The sequence below is a fragment of the Bombina bombina genome, chromosome 4 (assembly GCF_027579735.1).
Source record: "Bombina bombina isolate aBomBom1 chromosome 4, aBomBom1.pri, whole genome shotgun sequence".
NCBI classification, from domain to species: domain Eukaryota; kingdom Metazoa; phylum Chordata; class Amphibia; order Anura; family Bombinatoridae; genus Bombina; species Bombina bombina.
Genome location: NC_069502.1, coordinates 660,706,013 through 660,723,975, shown reverse-complemented (window position 1 = coordinate 660,723,975; position 17,963 = coordinate 660,706,013). Strand labels below are relative to the sequence as shown.

Genomic DNA, 17,963 nt, shown 5'->3' with positions numbered 1-17,963 from the left:
CTAAGAGGATTGTGACTATTGTTACTAAGGAGTGGGATAGACCAGGTATTCTGTTCGCTCCCCCTCCTGTTTTTAAGAAAATGTTTCCCATATCTGACACCATACAGGACTCGTGGCAGACTGTTCCTAAGGTGGAGGGAGCTATTTCTACTATTGCTAAGCGTACAACTATACCTATCAAAGACAGTTGTGCTTTCAAAGATCCTATGGATAAAAAATTAAAGAGTCTCCTAAAGAAAATTTTTGTTCATCAAGGTTTTCTTCTCCAACCTATTGCATGCATTGTTCCTGTAACTACTGCAGCTGCTTTCTGGTTTGAGGCTCTAGAAGAGGCTCTCATGGTGGAGACTCCATTAGAGTATGTTATGGATAGAATTAAAGCCCTTAAGTTGGCTAATTCTTTCATTACAGATGCCGCTTTCCAAATGGCTAAATTAGCGGCAAAGAATTCAGGTTTTGCCATTTTAGCATGCAGGGCGTTATGGCTTAAGTCCTGGTCTGCTGATGTGTCATCAAAATCTAAATTGTTGAACATCCCTTTCAAAGGAAAGACCCTATTCGGGCCTGCACTGAAAGAAATTATTTCAGACATCACTGGATGGAAAGGCCATGCCCTCCCTCAGGATAAAACAAGATGAGGACCAAACAAAATAATTTTCGTTCCTTTCGGAACTTCAAGGGTGGTCCCGCTTCAGCTTCCCCTACAGCATAAGAGGGGTATTCTGTCCAATCCAAGTCAGTCTGGAGACCTAACCAGGCTTGGAACAAAGGTAAACAGGCCAAGAAGCCTGCTGCTGCCTCTAAGACAGCATGAAGGGGTAGCCCCCGATCCGGGACCGGATCTAGTAGGGGGCAGACTCTCTCTCTTTGCTCAGGCTTGGGCAAGAGATGTTCACGATTCCTGGGCTTTAGAAATTGTGTCCCAAGGATATCTTCCGGACTTCAAAGACTCCCCCCCCCCCCAAGGGGGAGATTTCACATTTCTCAATTGTCTGCAAACCAGACAAAGAGAGAGGCGTTCTTAAGCTGTGTAGAAGACCTACATACCATGGGAGTGATTCGCCCAGTTCCAAGAGCGGAACAAGGGCTAGGTTTTTACTCCAACCTGTTTGTGGTTCCCAAAAAAGAGGGAACTTTCAGACCAATCTTGGATATCAAAATTCTAAACAAATTCCTCAGAGTACCATCTTTCAAGATGGAGACTATTCAGACTATTCTTCCTCTGATCCAGGAGGGTCAATATATGACTACCGTGGACTTAAAAGATGCGTATCTACACATCCCTATCCACAGAGATCATCATCAATTCCTCAGATTCGCCTTTCTGGACAGGCATTACCAGTTTGTGGCCCTTCCCTTCGGGTTGGCCATGGCTCCCAGAATTTTCACAAAGGTGCTAGGGTCCCTTTTGGCGGTTCTAAGACCGCGGGGTATAGCAGTGGCGCCTTATATAGACGACATCTTAATTCAGGTGTCGACTTTCTAGCTAGCCAAGTCTCACACGGACATTGTGTTGGCTTTTCTGAGATCTCACGGGTGGAAGGTGAACATAAAAAAGAGTTCTCTCGTCCCTCTCACAAGAGTTTCCTTCCTAGGGACTCTGATAGACTCGGTAGAAATGAAAATATTTCTGACGGAGGTCAGAAAATCAAAACTTTGAATCACTTGCCGAGCTCTTCATTCCATTCCTCGGCCATCAGTAGCTCAGTGTATGGAGGTAATCGGACTTATGGTAGCGGCAATGGACATAGTTCCTATTGCCCGCCTACACCTCAGACCACTGCAACTATGCCTGCTCAAACAGTGGAATGGGGATTATGCAGATTTATCTCCTCAACTGCATCTGGACCAAGAGACCAGAGACTCTCTTTTCTGGTGGTTGTCTCAGGACCACCTGTCTCAGGGAATATGTTTCCACAGGCCAGAGTGGCTCATAGTAACGGCAGATGCCAGCCTGCTAGGCTGGGGTGCAGTCTGGAAATCCCTGAAAGCACAGGGCTTATGGTCTCGGGAGGAATCTCTCCTCCCGATAAACATTCTAGTACTGAGAGCGATATTCAATGCACTTCAGGCGTGGCCTCAGCTAGCTGCGGCCAAATTCATCAGATTTCAGTCAGACAACATCACGACTGTAACCTATATCAATCATCAAGGAGGAACACTGAGTTCTCTAGCGATGATGGAAGTAACCAAAATTATCCAATGGGCGGAGGATCACTCTTGCCATCTCTCAGGAATCCATATCCCAGGGGTAGAGAACTGGGAGGCGCATTTCCTAAGTCGTCAGACTTTTCATCCGGGGGAGTGGGAGCTCCATCCGGAGGTATTTGCCCAGCTGACTCAGCTATAGGGCACACCAGAATTGGATCTGATGGCGTCCCGACAGAACGCCAAACTTCCGCGTTACGGGTCCAGGTCCCAGGATCCCCAGGCGGTACTGATAGATGCTCTAGCAGTGCCCTGGTCCTTCAATCTGGCTTATGTATTTCCACTGTTTCCTCTCCTCCCACGTCTGGTTGCCAGAATCAAGCAGGAGAGAGCTTTGGTGATTCTGATAGCGGCCTCGTGGCCACGCAGGACTTGGTATGCAGACCTGGTGGACATGTCATCTGTTCCACCGTGGACTCTGCCAATGAGGCAGGACCTTCTAATCCAAGGTCCGTTCAAGCATCCAAATCTAATTTCTATGCGTCTGACTGCTTGGAGATTAAACACCTGATTCTATCAAAGCGCGGTTTCTCTGAGTCGGTCATTGATACCCTGATTCAGGCTAGAAAGCCTGTCACCAGGAAAATCTATCATAAGATTTGCCACAAATATCTTTGTTGGTGTGAATCCAAGGGTTACTCATGGAGTAAGATTAGGATTCCTAGAATTTTGTCTTTTCTCCAAGAAGGATTGGAGAAGGGATTATCAGCTAGTTCCTTAAAGAGACAAATATCTGCTTTGTCTATTCTTTTACACAAACGTCTGGCAGATGTTTTTTCTCTTTTATGATTCAGACAGAGCAACTTTCTAATTTACTCCTATTATAAATTGTTCTTCATTCTCTTGCTATCTTTTTTTTCAAAAAGCAGGAATGTAAGCATAGGATCAGCAAGCGCTACTAGGGTTGCCACCTTTTGCCCAGAAAATTCCTGGACACTTTTTAAGTGGGCGTGGAGAGGGTGTGGCTTGGGGCTGGATTCTCGTGGCCTCAAATTCATTATGAAATCACGGGGCCTTAAAGGGATACTAAACACAATTTTTTTTTTTCTTTTTCTGTATTATATTATATATTATTATTTAACACATAAAATAGATATTTGCTTTGCATAGTTATCATTTGAATAATACAATGATGTATCCCCTCCTCACAAATAAAAAAATAATTAAAGTTTTCAAGGCTTTCTCTTGACTTTGTTTTCAAGGTCATAGACAATAAGAATCAATTTGAAATTACAGTTGTAAAGATATTTATTATAATTATACAGGCAGCTTTGAAGAATTGTTAATGCTGGTTCGCAGAACCAGATGTATACAGTCATCTAAGTTTTTAAATTCCTTTAGCATGATAAACAGGTTTTGCTTTCAAGTTTTCTTGCAGTAATATTACTCTCATGGGTATTGCTATAATTATTAGCAATTATTTACATGATACAAATAGCTGGTTATTTTTCCTTAATAATCTGCATATTGAAGGTTAGATTTAAAGGGCCATAATACCCAAATGTTTAAACACTTGAAAGTGATGCAGCATAGCTGTAAAAAGCTGACTAGAAAATATCACCTGAACATCTCTATGTAAAAAGAGATATTTTACCTCAAAAGTTCCTCAGTAGCCACCTCCCATTGTAAAGGATTTCTAAGCAGCATTTTAGTGTGTCTGTCCTAGGACAGCTTAGGGGATGAGCCTCGTGAACTCTCATATTATTTCACCAATCAGGTAAAGGAAGCTTACTATGAAATCTCATGAAAGTTAAGTCAAATCTCATGAGATCACAGTAAGAGTTCATGACCTCAGCACTGCTGATGCTGATTGGCTGCTGTTCATTTCTTCATTTTTTTATTTTTTTTTTACCTGCAGCTGGGAGCAGCTGAGTATAACTTTTTACACAGAACTTACTCTGCTGAGCTGAGGAAATTGTGAGGTAAAATATCTCCCTTTTTTACATAGAGATGCTCAGGTGATATTTTCCTGTCAGCTTTTTACAGTTATACAGCATCAGTTTCAAGTGATTTCGCATATGAGTATTATGTCCCTTTAACAATAAAGCATGTTAATGCACCCTTTATATGACAGAAAACCCTCATCAATGTGTTAAAATATAAATGTTAAAGATATCCTGATAACTCCATCATTTTTTTAAATATAAAAGAAAAATAATGTAGGAATACATGAATCAATCTACACTGGACTTGTGTGTTAAGCTGCAACTGAGCTGAATGCATGTTATGTTTATAACAATATAGTGACAGTATCATTATACATAGCCGCTGTGTGGTGAGTTTATAACAGTATGACAATGACAACACCACAGGCAGCCCGCTCGCACCTTGCCCCACTCTCACACGCTCAGGATACTCCTTCTGCACACCGCTCCTACACATAGTTCACACGCAATCTGCGGTGCAAAGCTCAAACTGGAGAAGTACAGGAACACTTCCTGTCAGATGAGGCGCTACGAGCAACATCACTAATCAGCACAGCGTGCATGCCACACCACTCGGGTTCACAGGTCTAGTGCAGTGTGTAAAAGAGGCGCAGCGCATATGTAAACTTTTTTATGCTGGATCACGATTCACAATAGTTTTACTGGAAAGATACAGGCCAGCTGCCAGGTGGCTGTAGGAGGAGTCTGACTGCGGGACATTTAGAGGATGACACGGGACATTCCTCCTGATTCCGGGGCTGTCCCGGTGATACCAGGCAGGTGGCAACCATAAGCGCTACCCAGATGCTAAACCAAAAATGTTTTATTTACATTTTCAACATAGAAGTTGACAAGGATACTATTATAGCACTCTTCCCTCGATTGGAGAGTCCACACATGTATGAGTATGAGAATTTTAAAATCAAACTTTATGATGACCTTTAAAATGGGTTACAATCGATTTAAAAACATTTGCAGCAAGATAGTCTAAACTTTATATGCAATATAAAGTACAAGTATTACCGTAATATTAGGTCACATATGTTAGTACATTTGTTAATTCAAACACTATATAAAGGTATCTCTGTGCACTGAATTTTATTGATTGACTGACAAATTGTCAAATATACCAATAGTGTTGATTGATGTACATATGTTTATTGGTGGTTTACCGTGATTAGGGTAGATTGATGTTAAGGATAGTAGCACCGCAGAGATTCACAATATAATAAGGATATCAGTTGCTTATATGTTGTTCCAGATCTAGAAATGTGGTGTACTATGCCTAGAACGATGATATACTAATCGTATTTGATTGCACTTAAATCTCTAAAAAATAGTTTCTACTCTTGGGCTTGTGGCCATACACATAATGGCTACCAGTTATTGTATTCAAAGCATAACCTTGTAAGTGTGATCAGAGTGCTGAATTGTATGTTACCTTAGTATTGTCTTATAGTTGTTTTTGAAAAAGCCCTTGCTGGCGAAACATGTTAATGAGCAAACAGGAAGGGAATCCTGTATTTTAACCAGTCAGCGATAGCCTAAACTTTTCTAAAATTACTCATATAATATTACCGTTACAATTTGAGGTTAGCCTCGAATAGGATATGGATATGTAGAATAGGACTCTGCAATGCTCAGTCCTTAATACTGAACCATTAGATTATGTGGTCAAACCCGATTGGGACTCACAGTGAACATCCATTTGCTACTACAAGTCTTTGCTAATATAGAGTGCCAACTGCAATAATATTTGGCAAAGAAAATAAATACTATATTTTGAGTAATTTTAGTATAAAGCCATACATAACGAAACATTTCAAACCGCAAATAACAGGCATATTGATTCAGTAGATATTATTTGTGCGACCTGCAAGTGAGCTTAAACAATTGTGACCCAGTAGTATTTCAAGCTACAAATAACTGGCATATCGATTCAGTAGGTTGTTTGTAGACCTACTCCATCCATATAGACGCTTTAGTTTACTGTGCAGAGACTTCCAACTCATAAGTATTCAAACGCTAAGTAATATAACTATATGTGACACACTCTGATTCAGTTAGCTATTCCTATCATTTTTAAACATTAGTCACTGTTTAGTAGATACTTGGCAATGTTACTAGTGTGACCTGCAAGGGAGCCTTAATAATAAAGTTGCGTCTATATTAATAACAGTACACAAATTCATAGTGTATTATCTGTATGGCTGCAAGTTCAAGAATGAACCTAATACTGTGTGCAACAATGATTACTTATTGAAGGAATACAGTTACTATGTTGCAAAACCACAATAGATTCATTTTGTTAAATAAATATAGATGTGAATATCCACCACTGCTCAATAAACAACTATAAGATAATACTAAGGTAACATACAATTCAGCACTCTGATCACACTTACAAGGTTATGCTTTGAATACAATAACTGGTAGCCATTATGTGTATGGTCACAAGCCCAAGAGTAGAAACTATTTTTTAGAGATTTAAGTGCAATCAAATACGATTAGTATATCATCGCTCTAGGCATAGTACACCACATTTCTACATCTGGCACATTATATAAGCAACTGATATCCTTATTATATTGTGAATCTCTGCGGTGCTACTATCCTTAACATCAATCTACCCTAATCACGGTAAACCACCAATAAACATATGTACACGCTATAATCAATCAACACTATTGGTATATTTGACGATTTGTCAGTCAATCAATACAATTCAGTGCACAGAGATACCTTTATATAGGGTTTGAATTAACAAATGTTCTAACATACTGTATGTGACCTAATATTACGGTAATACTTGTACTTTATATTGCATATAAAGTTTAGAATGTCTTACTGCAATTGTAACCCATTTTAAAGGTCATAATAAAGTTTGATTTTAAAATTCTCATACCCATACATGTGTCGACTCTGCAATCGAGGGAAGAGTGCTATTATAGTATCCAAGTCAACTTCTATGTTGAAAATGTAAATAAAGTTCTGTTTTGATACTAAGCACCAATACACTTATACAGATATAACCAACATATTATTTGGATAGTGTTCCCTCTAATACAACAGAGTAGTGCCTTTTCTTCCTTATTGCTAAACCAAAAATAGTCTGGCTCCTAAGCTTACATCCCTTCTTTTTCAAATAAAAATACCAAGAAAACGAAGAAAAAATTATAAGACGAGTAAATTAGAAAGTTGCTTAAAATTGCATGCTTTATCTGAATAATGAAAGAATTTAATTATGTTAAGTGTCTTAAAACTACCTGATCTATCTGAATTTTAAAAGTTTTGTGTCCCTTTAATAGTAACAGGGGGCATATATCCATTTAGAGGTTACCTATTTGGGCATATTATACATTTCTAAATATATATGATTTTTTTTTTTTCTTAACTGCTCAGCAAGGGTTAAAGGGTGTCTGCAAATTTTGCTGAAAATTACAATTTTAAATGCTTTTGTAGCACTTATCTTGTAAACAGATAATTTGCAATACTGCATAATTGCTTATATGATTCTATAATAAATACTTTGATGTAACCCATTTAATAAGTAGAAATAGCCAATAATTCTAGTATATCAGATAGTTATTTAAAATTCCCTTTGGAAAATGATTGTAAATTTAGTAGAAAGAAATGAGCAAATTAACAGATCAAATAAAAAGTAGGTAATTATGTATTCGGGTGATTAATTTGTTTGCTGTGAGTCTGAAAAACAGATTGTTTGTTTATTAAGTCAACAGAATGAGTCAGTTGAATAGCAGCTAATTATAAAGCTTTATTTTGGGATATGGTTTATTTCTGGAAGATTTACTCAGTATAACCTGATGTAATAAAGAATCTTTCATTTACATTCAAGAGGCACGGAAATAAAAACTGAATACCTCCAAAATGTTTAATTATGTTAAAGTGATTGTGAAGTTTAATGAAATAAATCATTAAAGGGACAGTCTAGTCAAAATTAAACTTTCATGATTCAGATAGGGAATGCAATTTTAAACAACTTTCCAATTAAAATTTTCATCAAATTTTCTTTGTTCTCTTGGTATTCTTTATTGAAAGCTAAACCTAAGTATGCTCATATGCTAATTTCTAAGCCCTTGAAGGCTGCCCCTTATTTCAATGCATTTGCCAGTTTTTCCACAGCTAGAGGGCGTTATTTCATGTGTGCCATACAAATAACATTGTGACCACGCTCATGGAGTTACAAATGAGAGGGCACTGATTGGCTAAATGCAAGTCTGTCAATAGAACTGAAATAAGGGGGCAGTTTGCAGAGGCTTAGATACAAGGTAATCACAGAGGTAAAAGTTTAATAATATAACTGTGTTGGTTCTGCAAAACTGGGGAATGGGTAATAAAGGGATTATCTATCTTTTAAAAAAAGAAAAAATTGTGGAGCAGACTGTCCTTTTAAACATTACTATCACTTTAACAAACAATGTTATAATGTTCAGTCATTAGTTGTTCCCGATTTTGCTTGTTGAACATGCTATTGAAAGTTTTGCCTTTTTCTACTCCTCTGAATAACATGCTTAACCCTTTCACTGCTGAGTTATTTCTCACCCAATGCTGAAGCCATATTTAGGGGCAGATTTATCATTGTTTGGATGGACAAGATTCACAGGTAGTAAACCTGTCAGGCTAGGATCATAGCCATTTGGCTCTACAGTTGTTGCATCTATACTTAAAATTCTTTTTTAATTCAATTAAAAAATTTAAGGTTCTCAGTTAATAACCAAAAAGCAAAAAACATTTGTTTAGGAAGGGTCACCCTTGTTTATTATTACAAATTAAATGAATCCTTTAAAATATAAGACATTTTAATTCCCTTTTTGTTTAAAATAATTTAACAAACAGAATTTGTTAAAAACAAAACAAAAAACAACAAACCTCTTAAAGCGCCATAATAATGTAAAAATCACATTCTCTAACACTAGCGACTTTGTAGTGCTATGTGTTTAACTCCAACAAAGGGGTTACATACATAGTTAAAGTACTGTTCAGGAGCCATTGAACACTGCTGGTCCTGAGTGGAAACGATCTCTGACCCAATCAGCAGCGGTAGTCGCATGACCCAGCTGTGTGACTGGCAGTTTCCGATCGTTATCAGTGGTACTTTTATAGGTTTAAACAATTCTAAGGGTTAAACACATAGCTTTGCAGGGTTGCTAGCAGTAAAATTGCATGGTCGAACAAATTAGAGCATGTCATTTTCCCACTATAATGACCATTCAAATTAGGATAGGAAAAAATATGACAATTTTTACAATTTTCCCTAGAAAATAAAATAATTGTTCTGTAAAGAGTTAAAGAGACAGTAAAGTCAAAATTTAACTTTTATGATCCAGAAAGCATGCAATTTTAATCCACTTTCCAATTTACGTCTGTCATCAAATTTGCTTTGTTCCCTTGGTATCTTTTTATTGAAGAGTAATACATGGTAGGCTCATAAGAGCTCATGAGTGTGCACGTGTCTTTAGTATTCTATGGCAGCAGTGTTTTGCAACATTGTATAACAAAGCTACAAATAATGTTGTAGAATTAGGGGCTTATATGTTACTTTGGTCAAGGTAAGTATAATAAGTACAACTAGGCTAACGAGCAAGTTGATTTGATCTTAGTAAAAAGAAGTAATTTTTTTTAACTCCCTAGAAAAACAAGAATGTTGTGTTTTTTTTTTTCTTCTTATAAGCCAGACAACTGTTTACTAATCAGATGATTATTTCACCTGTGCTCCAGTTAAGATATCCTCAAAATGTGGCCTGTTATAAAGGCCTGAAGACAGGTTTGAAGATCAGTGCCCAAGACTAACGAGCAAGTTGTTCATTAGTCCTCTAGGGCACTGGTTTTCAAACCTGTCTTCAGGCCTCCCCAACAGGCCAGGTTTTCCGGATTACCTTGGATTAGAGCATCAGCAGATTATTTCATTTATGCTCAATTCAGATATTCTCAAAATGTCGCCTGTTAGGGAGGCCTGGTGACAGGTTTGAAAACCAGTGGCCTAGGAGTTAACTTGCTTGTTTGCCTAGGGGTATTTATTATACTTACCTCAAGCAAAGTAGCACAGATGATTCCCTATGCTTCAGCGTTCTGATGCGTGACTCCCACAAACGTCAACGTCACTATGATGAAGTCCGCCCTGCTTCCCGTGCCTGTATAGTGACGTTCCGCAGTAGCTAGGACTGAGGGGCCAAGATGCGCTTGTGTTACTATTAGAATCATTATATGCGCATGCAGGTCTCTATGAGGATTCTTCCTAGTTAGAATATCATTTTGGGGCCCACATAATAAGATAAAAGTGGGTTTGGCGAAATAAAGTTTTTTTAATGAGGAATAAAGAGAAAATGAGTGAAAATGTTTAACAGGTACTTATTTGAAATATTTAATATATATTATGAAGTTTTTAAGATGATTTAATCCTTTAATGACCAGAGACGAAACCTGTAAGTCGATGGTCTTTCTATGGGGGTTGCGTTTTTCATAGTGCAGTCTTCCCGTCAGCGGTGAGGTCGCACTATTTTTAGGGAGGGTGTAATAGCGCGGTCTTGCTGCTCGTGGCAAGACCCGCACTATTATAAACAAACAATCCCTTAATGACCAGCGACGTACAGGGTATGTTGCGGTCATTAAGGGGTTAAAAAGTTTTTGGGTTTACTATCTAATGAGCTAGTACAGAAGTAAATTAATTTAATTTCCCCTATCTATTAAATGGAGACTCTAAATAAACGAATTTTGTTTTAGTTCATTAATTTGTTTGGTTAGTGAATGCATTTCAAACAAAATTAGTTTGAAATTATTTGTTTTGCAAACAAAAAACTTTTTTTTTTATACGTCTGAAAATCATATGATCTCTTTCAGCTTTCATATTTACTTCCTTTTTTTTTTCTTTCTGCCTATCAAGCTTCACTTAAATCATGATACTTCCCAGAATAATGGTTGATGATAGTATGGAAAAGTCAAATAATCGTATTTGTAAGCTATTATGTGAGTTTTAAATTTACAGTAATATTTAGCTTATCACGGAATTTACCTGTAAACATTTTTTCAGCTATCCAAAGCACAAATTAACTGCATAATTTAAAATAAATGTATTTAATGATAATTTGTGCAATAAAACATTGAAAACGTTTTAATAGCTTATTTTAGCTTCATATTGGCTTACATTTTAGCCATGTGGTCAGTAAAATTTGCCGGGCAGTGTACCCATTAAAGTCCTAGACATAACAGTGAATTAAAGGGACATTGTACACTAGATATTTCTTTGCATAAATGTTTTGTAGATGATCCATTTATATAGCCCATACAGGTTGGGCTACCTACCCCAGCTTGCACCTGTTTGTGTAAAGAGTCTTTTCATATGCAGGGGAGGGGGGAGAGTACCTGCTCTTTTTGCTTTCCAGATCCTTTCAGTGGGTGTCCCAGCCTAAAATTTTCAACAGTGCTAAATTGGGAGTTTCTAAGGGGTCGATTTATCAAAGCCTTCGCAAGCCTTTCGGCCCCCTACGACTGCAGGTTCTCAGTCCTAACCTTTCACCATTTCTTAGGTAAATTTCAATCTCCCCTGTCTTGTCCGACCGGGAAGATTGACAGCTCCAGCCCGCGCGTTATTGGCTGTGCAGGGGCGGCAGGATTGCATGTGAGTGCAAAATAGCGCTAGTGTGCAATGCTGAATTCCGCCAGCGAGCGCGTATGTATGACCCTGTCTGCCGCAAATTGATAAATCGATCGCTAAATACGTTTTTTTAAAGTTTTATACTGGATTTTGAAATCGGTATCTGTGCATATTCTTCTGTATAGTAGTGTCTGTTACATGCAGTTATATGAAAATTGATGTATACTGTCCCTTTAAAAAAATGCTGATGCATATACCTGTAATATATTTTGTCCAATAGTAAAATAGAAAATAAATCCAAAGAATCAAATGATGGAACTATATACGCCAAATTTCAGATTTCTAGAATTTATATTTTCAAGTCGGCATTTTGTTTAACCCCTTAATGACCGAGGACGTGCAGGGTACGTCCTCTAAAAAAAGGCAGTTAACGCCTGAGGACGTACCCTGCACGTTCTCAGTCTGGAAAGCAGCTGGAAGCGATCCTGCTCGCTTCCAGCTGCTTTCCGGTTATTGCAGTGATGCCTCGACATCGAGGCATCCTGCAATAACACTTTCTGGCCATCCGATGCAGAGAGAGCCACTCTGTGGCCCTCTCTGCACCGGACATCGATGGCCGGTATCGTTGGTGGGTGGGAGCCGACTTGGGAGGCGGGTGGGCGGCCATCGGTGTGATCTGGAAGGTGGAGGGGGGCGGGATCGGGGGCGGAGCCTTCGGGGGCGCGCACGGGCGCGCGCGCGTGCACGGTGGGTGGCGGGCGGGCGCGTGCACGGGGCGGGAGCGGGTGGGAACCGCTACACTACAGAAAAAAAGTAAAGAGTAAAGTGTATTAAAAAATGAAATAAACATTTAAAAAAAAAAGCATTTAAGCGATCTGGAAGGGGTGGGGGGTTGGTATTGGGGGGGGGGAAGCTACACTACAGAAAAAGGAATTTTTTTTAATAAAAACACATATTTTCACTAAAATGGGTACTGGCAGACAGCTGCCAGTACCCAAGATGGCGCACATTAAGTCAGAGGGGGAGGGTTAGAGAGCTGTTGGGTGGGGGATCAGTGAGGTTGGGGGCTAAGGGGGATCCTACACAGAAGCATATGTAAATATGCTAAAACAAAATGCACAAAAATGCACAAATTTTCCTTTTATTTTACTACTGGCAGAGTTTCTGCCAGTACTTAAGATGGCGGGGACATTTGTGGGGTAGGGGAGGGAAGAGAGATGTTTGGGAGGGATCAGGGGGTCTGATGTTTCAGGTGGGAGGCTGATCTCTACACTAAAGCTAAAATTAACCCTGCAAGCTCCCTACAAGCTACCTAATTAACCCCTTCACTGCTAGCCATAATACACGTGTGATGCGCAGCGCCATTTAGCAGCATTCTAATTACCAAAAAGCAACGCCAAAGTCATATATGTCTGCTATTTCTGAACAAAGGGGATCCCAGAGAAGCATTTACAACCATTTGTGCCATAATTGCACAAGCTGTTTGTAAATGATTTCAGTGACAAACCTAAAATTGTGAAAAATGTAATGTTTTTTTTAATTTGATCGCATTTGGCGGTGAAATGGTGGCATGAAATATACCAAAATGGGCCTAGATCAATACTTGGGGTTGTCTACTACACTACACTAAAGCTAAAAATACCCCAAAAAGCTCCTTACATGCTCCCTAATTAACCCCTTCACTGCTGGGCATAATACACTTGTGGTGTGCAGTGGCATTTAGCGGCCTTCTAATTACCAAAAAGCAATGCCAAAGCCATATATGTCTGCTATTTCTGAACAAAGGGGATCCCAGAGAAGAATTTACAACCATTTATGCCATAATTGCACAAGCAGTTTGTAAATAATTTCAGTGAGAAACTGAAAGTTTGTGAAAAAATTTGTGAAAAAGTGAACAATTTTTTGTATTTGATCGCATTTGGCGGTGAAATGGTGGCATGAAATATACCAAAATGGGCCTAGATCAATACTTTGGGATGTCTTCTAAAAAAAAATATATATATGTCAATGGATATTCAGGGATTCCTGAAAGATATCAGTGTCCCAATGTAACTAGCGCTAATTTTGAAAAAAATATGTTTTGAAAATAGCAAAGTGCTACTTGTATTTATGGCCCTATAAGTTACAAAAAAAGCAAAGAAGATGTAAACATTGGGTATTTCTAAACTCAGGACAAAATTTAGAAACTATTTAGCATGGGTGTTTTTTGGTGGTTGTAGATATGTAACAGATTTTGGGGTTCAAAGTTAGAAAAAGTGTGTTTTTTTCCATTTTTCCTCATATTTTATAATTTTTTTTATAGTAAATGATAAGATATGATGAAAATAATGGTATTTTTAGAAAGTCCATTTAATGGCGAGAAAAACGGTATATAATATGTGTGGGTACAGTAAATGAGTAAGAGGAAAATTTCAGCTAAACACAAACACTGCAGAAATGTAAAAATAGCCTTGGTCCCAAACGGACAGAAAATGGAAAAGTGCTCTGGTCACTAAGGGGTTAATGAAAATATCACTGATGCTCTTACAGGTTAAAAGATAAAATGGTGACATTATGCATTTATCTTTGCATTGTATTTTTACAGGTCAGTTCTGGCACATTTCTGATTTACATTTGGATTTTTCTTATCATATTACTGAAGATCGCACCAAAGTTTGCTTATCCTCTAAAGGGGCTAATGCCTCAAGTCCTGGAATATTTGGAGATTTTCTTTGTGATTCACCTTACCAGCTCATATTATCAGCAATTGAGTACATAAGGGATTCCCCACAAAAAGTTGACTTCATGATATGGACTGGGTAAGTGCTACTGAAAACATCAGATATAGCGTTTATCTAAGGAGACATAAAATCATTTCTTTTATCTGTAGTCTTCCAATAAATTAACCCACCAGTTTACGGCCAGATTACCGCAAAAGTGATATTTGCGCTCAATTTAGTAATACCAGTGCACGCTAATTAAAGTTAGCGCTCCACTTGTAATCTGGCCCTTAGTGTGAAATATGTATGAATACATTAAAAGGACAGTCTACTTGAATTGTTTTATTGTTTAACAAGATAGATAATCCCTTTTATTACCCATTCTCCAGTTTTGCATAACCAACACAGTTATATTAATATACTTTTTACCTCTGTGATTACCTTGTATCTAAGCCTCTGCAGACTGTCTAAGTTCTTTTTACAGACATGCATTTTAGCCAATCAATTCTGACTTGATTTAATGATAGTAAATTGGAAAGTTGTTTAAAATTGCATGCCCTATCTGAATAATGAACGTTTTATTTTGACTAGACTGTCCCTTTGATATCTTGTTTGCTGCAATTATTATTCAATGGACAATCTTTCCTCAACCACTGACTTTATTTCAGAGCTATTTACAAGGGGCAAAATAAATTAATTGCAACATTTTAAAATTGTAATAATGTAATTCAAAAATTGTAATAATGTGTTCACTCTTATTTCTTTCAGTATAATGAAATAAATCCACAATAGTAGTTAATATATAAATACAATAGTAGCCAGTATAAAAAGCAAGCTGAAGGTATGTTACCAATCTGTTTTACATCTTGCAACATGGTAAACAAGTTTAAAATATTTTATTTTGGTATTTTAGAGTCTCAATATCTGGATTTTATAACCCAGGACAGTGACAAACCATAACTTGTTCCTCACTGGCACACAGTGGCACACTAGCAAACAATGTATTGAAAGAATGCAGCACCAACTCTTTTTCACTGCTATTGTTGTAAGTGTGCACTTTACAAGGACGGTCTCCGTATTACAGAGTTCATTTTATGAACAAGTGACAGCACTAATTACAAAATGCAAATATAATTTGTTACAGTGATTCCTCCATTAAAAACATCCCATGCATGGTTGTCCTTGTTGTTTGACTAGGGGCAACAGTGCCTGAATCATTGCTGTGATGTTTTTAATAGGGGATTCAGTGTTATAAAACTTTTGTTTGCATGTTTTTTGTAGTGCTGTCACTTTTTTATAAAACTGGAGTTTGTATAATATATAGGAACTGTAAAGTCAAAATTAAACTTTCATGATTCTGAACTTTCCAATTTACTTATCAATTTTCTTATCAAATTTTGTTTTCTGGATATCCTTTGTTGAAGAGTAAACTTAGACCAGATGTATTCCTCTAGCTTCCAGTAATTGGAAAATTGTTTTAAAATTTTGACTTTTCTGACCCTTTAAATGTTTTTCTTTGCTAGAGCATTTTATTTTTAAACTAATCTTTGACATAGTCAAAAATCATGTTGGTGGAGAAACCCATATTGCTCCCGATGAGTATGTGTCTGGTGATTGAGGCATTCATTAGTATGCTTGCTTCTGATTGGTTCAGCAGCCGTATACTTAAAGGGACATTAAACACTTTGAGATGGTAATATAAAATGATAAATTGTATATAATAAAACAACTCTGCGATATACTTTCATTATTTATTTTGTCCTCTTTGCCTGTAATTCCATTCTGAAATTGTGAGCTTTTCAGTTCCTATTAGAAATGGAAGTGCAGAACACTGTTATATACCACACAGCCATTGGCTGCACACTCTAGTGACCTATTTATAACTGACCCTAATTGGCCACAGCAGAGAAGTTAACACAAGTTACAACATGGCAGCTCCCAGTGTTTTAAAGACACTAAAACTTTAAACAACTAATGAAACTTTAAAAAATACATCTACACGTTAGTCATGGACTAATCTTTTCTTTGAATGCATCATTCTATCTAGCATGTATTTAGTGTTTAATGTCCCTTTAAAGGGGCAGTAAAATCTAATTAAACTTTCATGATTAAGATAGGGCATGTCATTTTAAATAACTTTCCAATTTACTTTAATCATCAAATTTGCTTTGCTCTCTCTGTATTCTTAGATGAAAGCTAAACCTAGGTAGGCACAAAAGCTAATTTCTAAACCCTGAAAGCCACCTATCTAATATAAGATCTAATATAAGGGGGCAGTCTGCAGAGGCTTAGATACAAGTTAATTACAGAGATAAAAAGTATATTAATATAACAGTGTTGGTTAGATAAAACTGGGGAATAATAAATACAGGGATTATCTATCGTTTTAAACAATAACATTTTTGGTGTATACTCTCCCTTTAAATACTCATTTGGAGTGGTAGAGAAGCTTGCTGGGTGCATGACTTTTAAAGGTTTGTAGCCTTTAAAAACATAATCTAAGAAGTTACTTTGTTAAACATTAAAATGTTGTGAGAAAATAAAATGCTCTTTTTTTAATACTATCCCTTTCAGAAGAATCTATAAATCTCATACGGCTAGATTACGAGTTTTGCGGTATGAGTGAAAAAGCAGCGTTAAGGCTCTTTTTCACTACCGCTGGTATTACGAGTCTTGCAGGTTTAGGGGAACTGCACACTTTTTTGGCCATAACGCAACGTAACTACCGCAGCTTTTAAAAAGTCCTTTTTCAATGGGACTTCCACAGCACCAGTATTACGTGTCTGCCTGGGAGGCCAAAAAGTGAGCGGTACACCCTATACCGTCAAGATCCATACCGTAAACTGAAAGTCAGTAGTTATGAGTTTTATGTTACGGCGTTGTAACATAAAACTCATAACTAAAGTGTTAAAAAGTACACTAGCACCATAAACTACCTATTAAGCTATAAACCGAGGCCCTCCCACATCACTAACACTATAATAAAATTAACCCCTAATCTGCCGCTCCGGACATCGCCGCCACTATAATAAACATATTAACCCCTAAACCGCCGCACTCCCGCATCACAAACACTAGTTAAATATTATTAACCCCTAATCTGCTGTCCCTAACATCGCCGCAACCTACATTACTGTTCTTAACCCCTAATCTGCTGCCCCCGACCTCGCCGCCACCTACATTATACTTATTAACCCCTAATCTTCCGCCCCCAATGTCGCAGCCACCATACTAAAGTTATTAACCTCTAACCCTAAGTCTAACCCTAACCCCCACTAACTTTAATGCAATTAAAATAAATCTAAATAAAACCTACTATTAAAAGCTAAATAATTCCTGTTTAAAACTAAATACTTACCTGTAAAATAAACACTAAGCTAGCTACAAAATAACTAATAGTTACATTGTATCTAGCTTAGGTTTTATTTTTATTTCACAGCTAAGTTTGTATTTCTTCTATAAAGGTAAGACGAGTCCACGGATGCATCCTTTACTTGTGGGATATTATCCTTCCCTACA

The 17,963-nt window shown here is 37.6% G+C and overlaps 1 protein-coding gene across 1 annotated transcript in view; it reads left to right on the top strand.

The window, feature by feature from the left end:
* SMPDL3A (sphingomyelin phosphodiesterase acid like 3A) overlaps positions 1 to 17,963 on the top strand; it is a 91,654-nt gene that overhangs the window by 22,029 nt on the left and 51,662 nt on the right. The window contains exon 2 of the mRNA XM_053710776.1: positions 14,330 to 14,543. Within this exon, the coding sequence (XP_053566751.1) occupies positions 14,330 to 14,543 (214 nt within the window). The remainder of the gene's footprint in view (positions 1 to 14,329; positions 14,544 to 17,963) is intronic.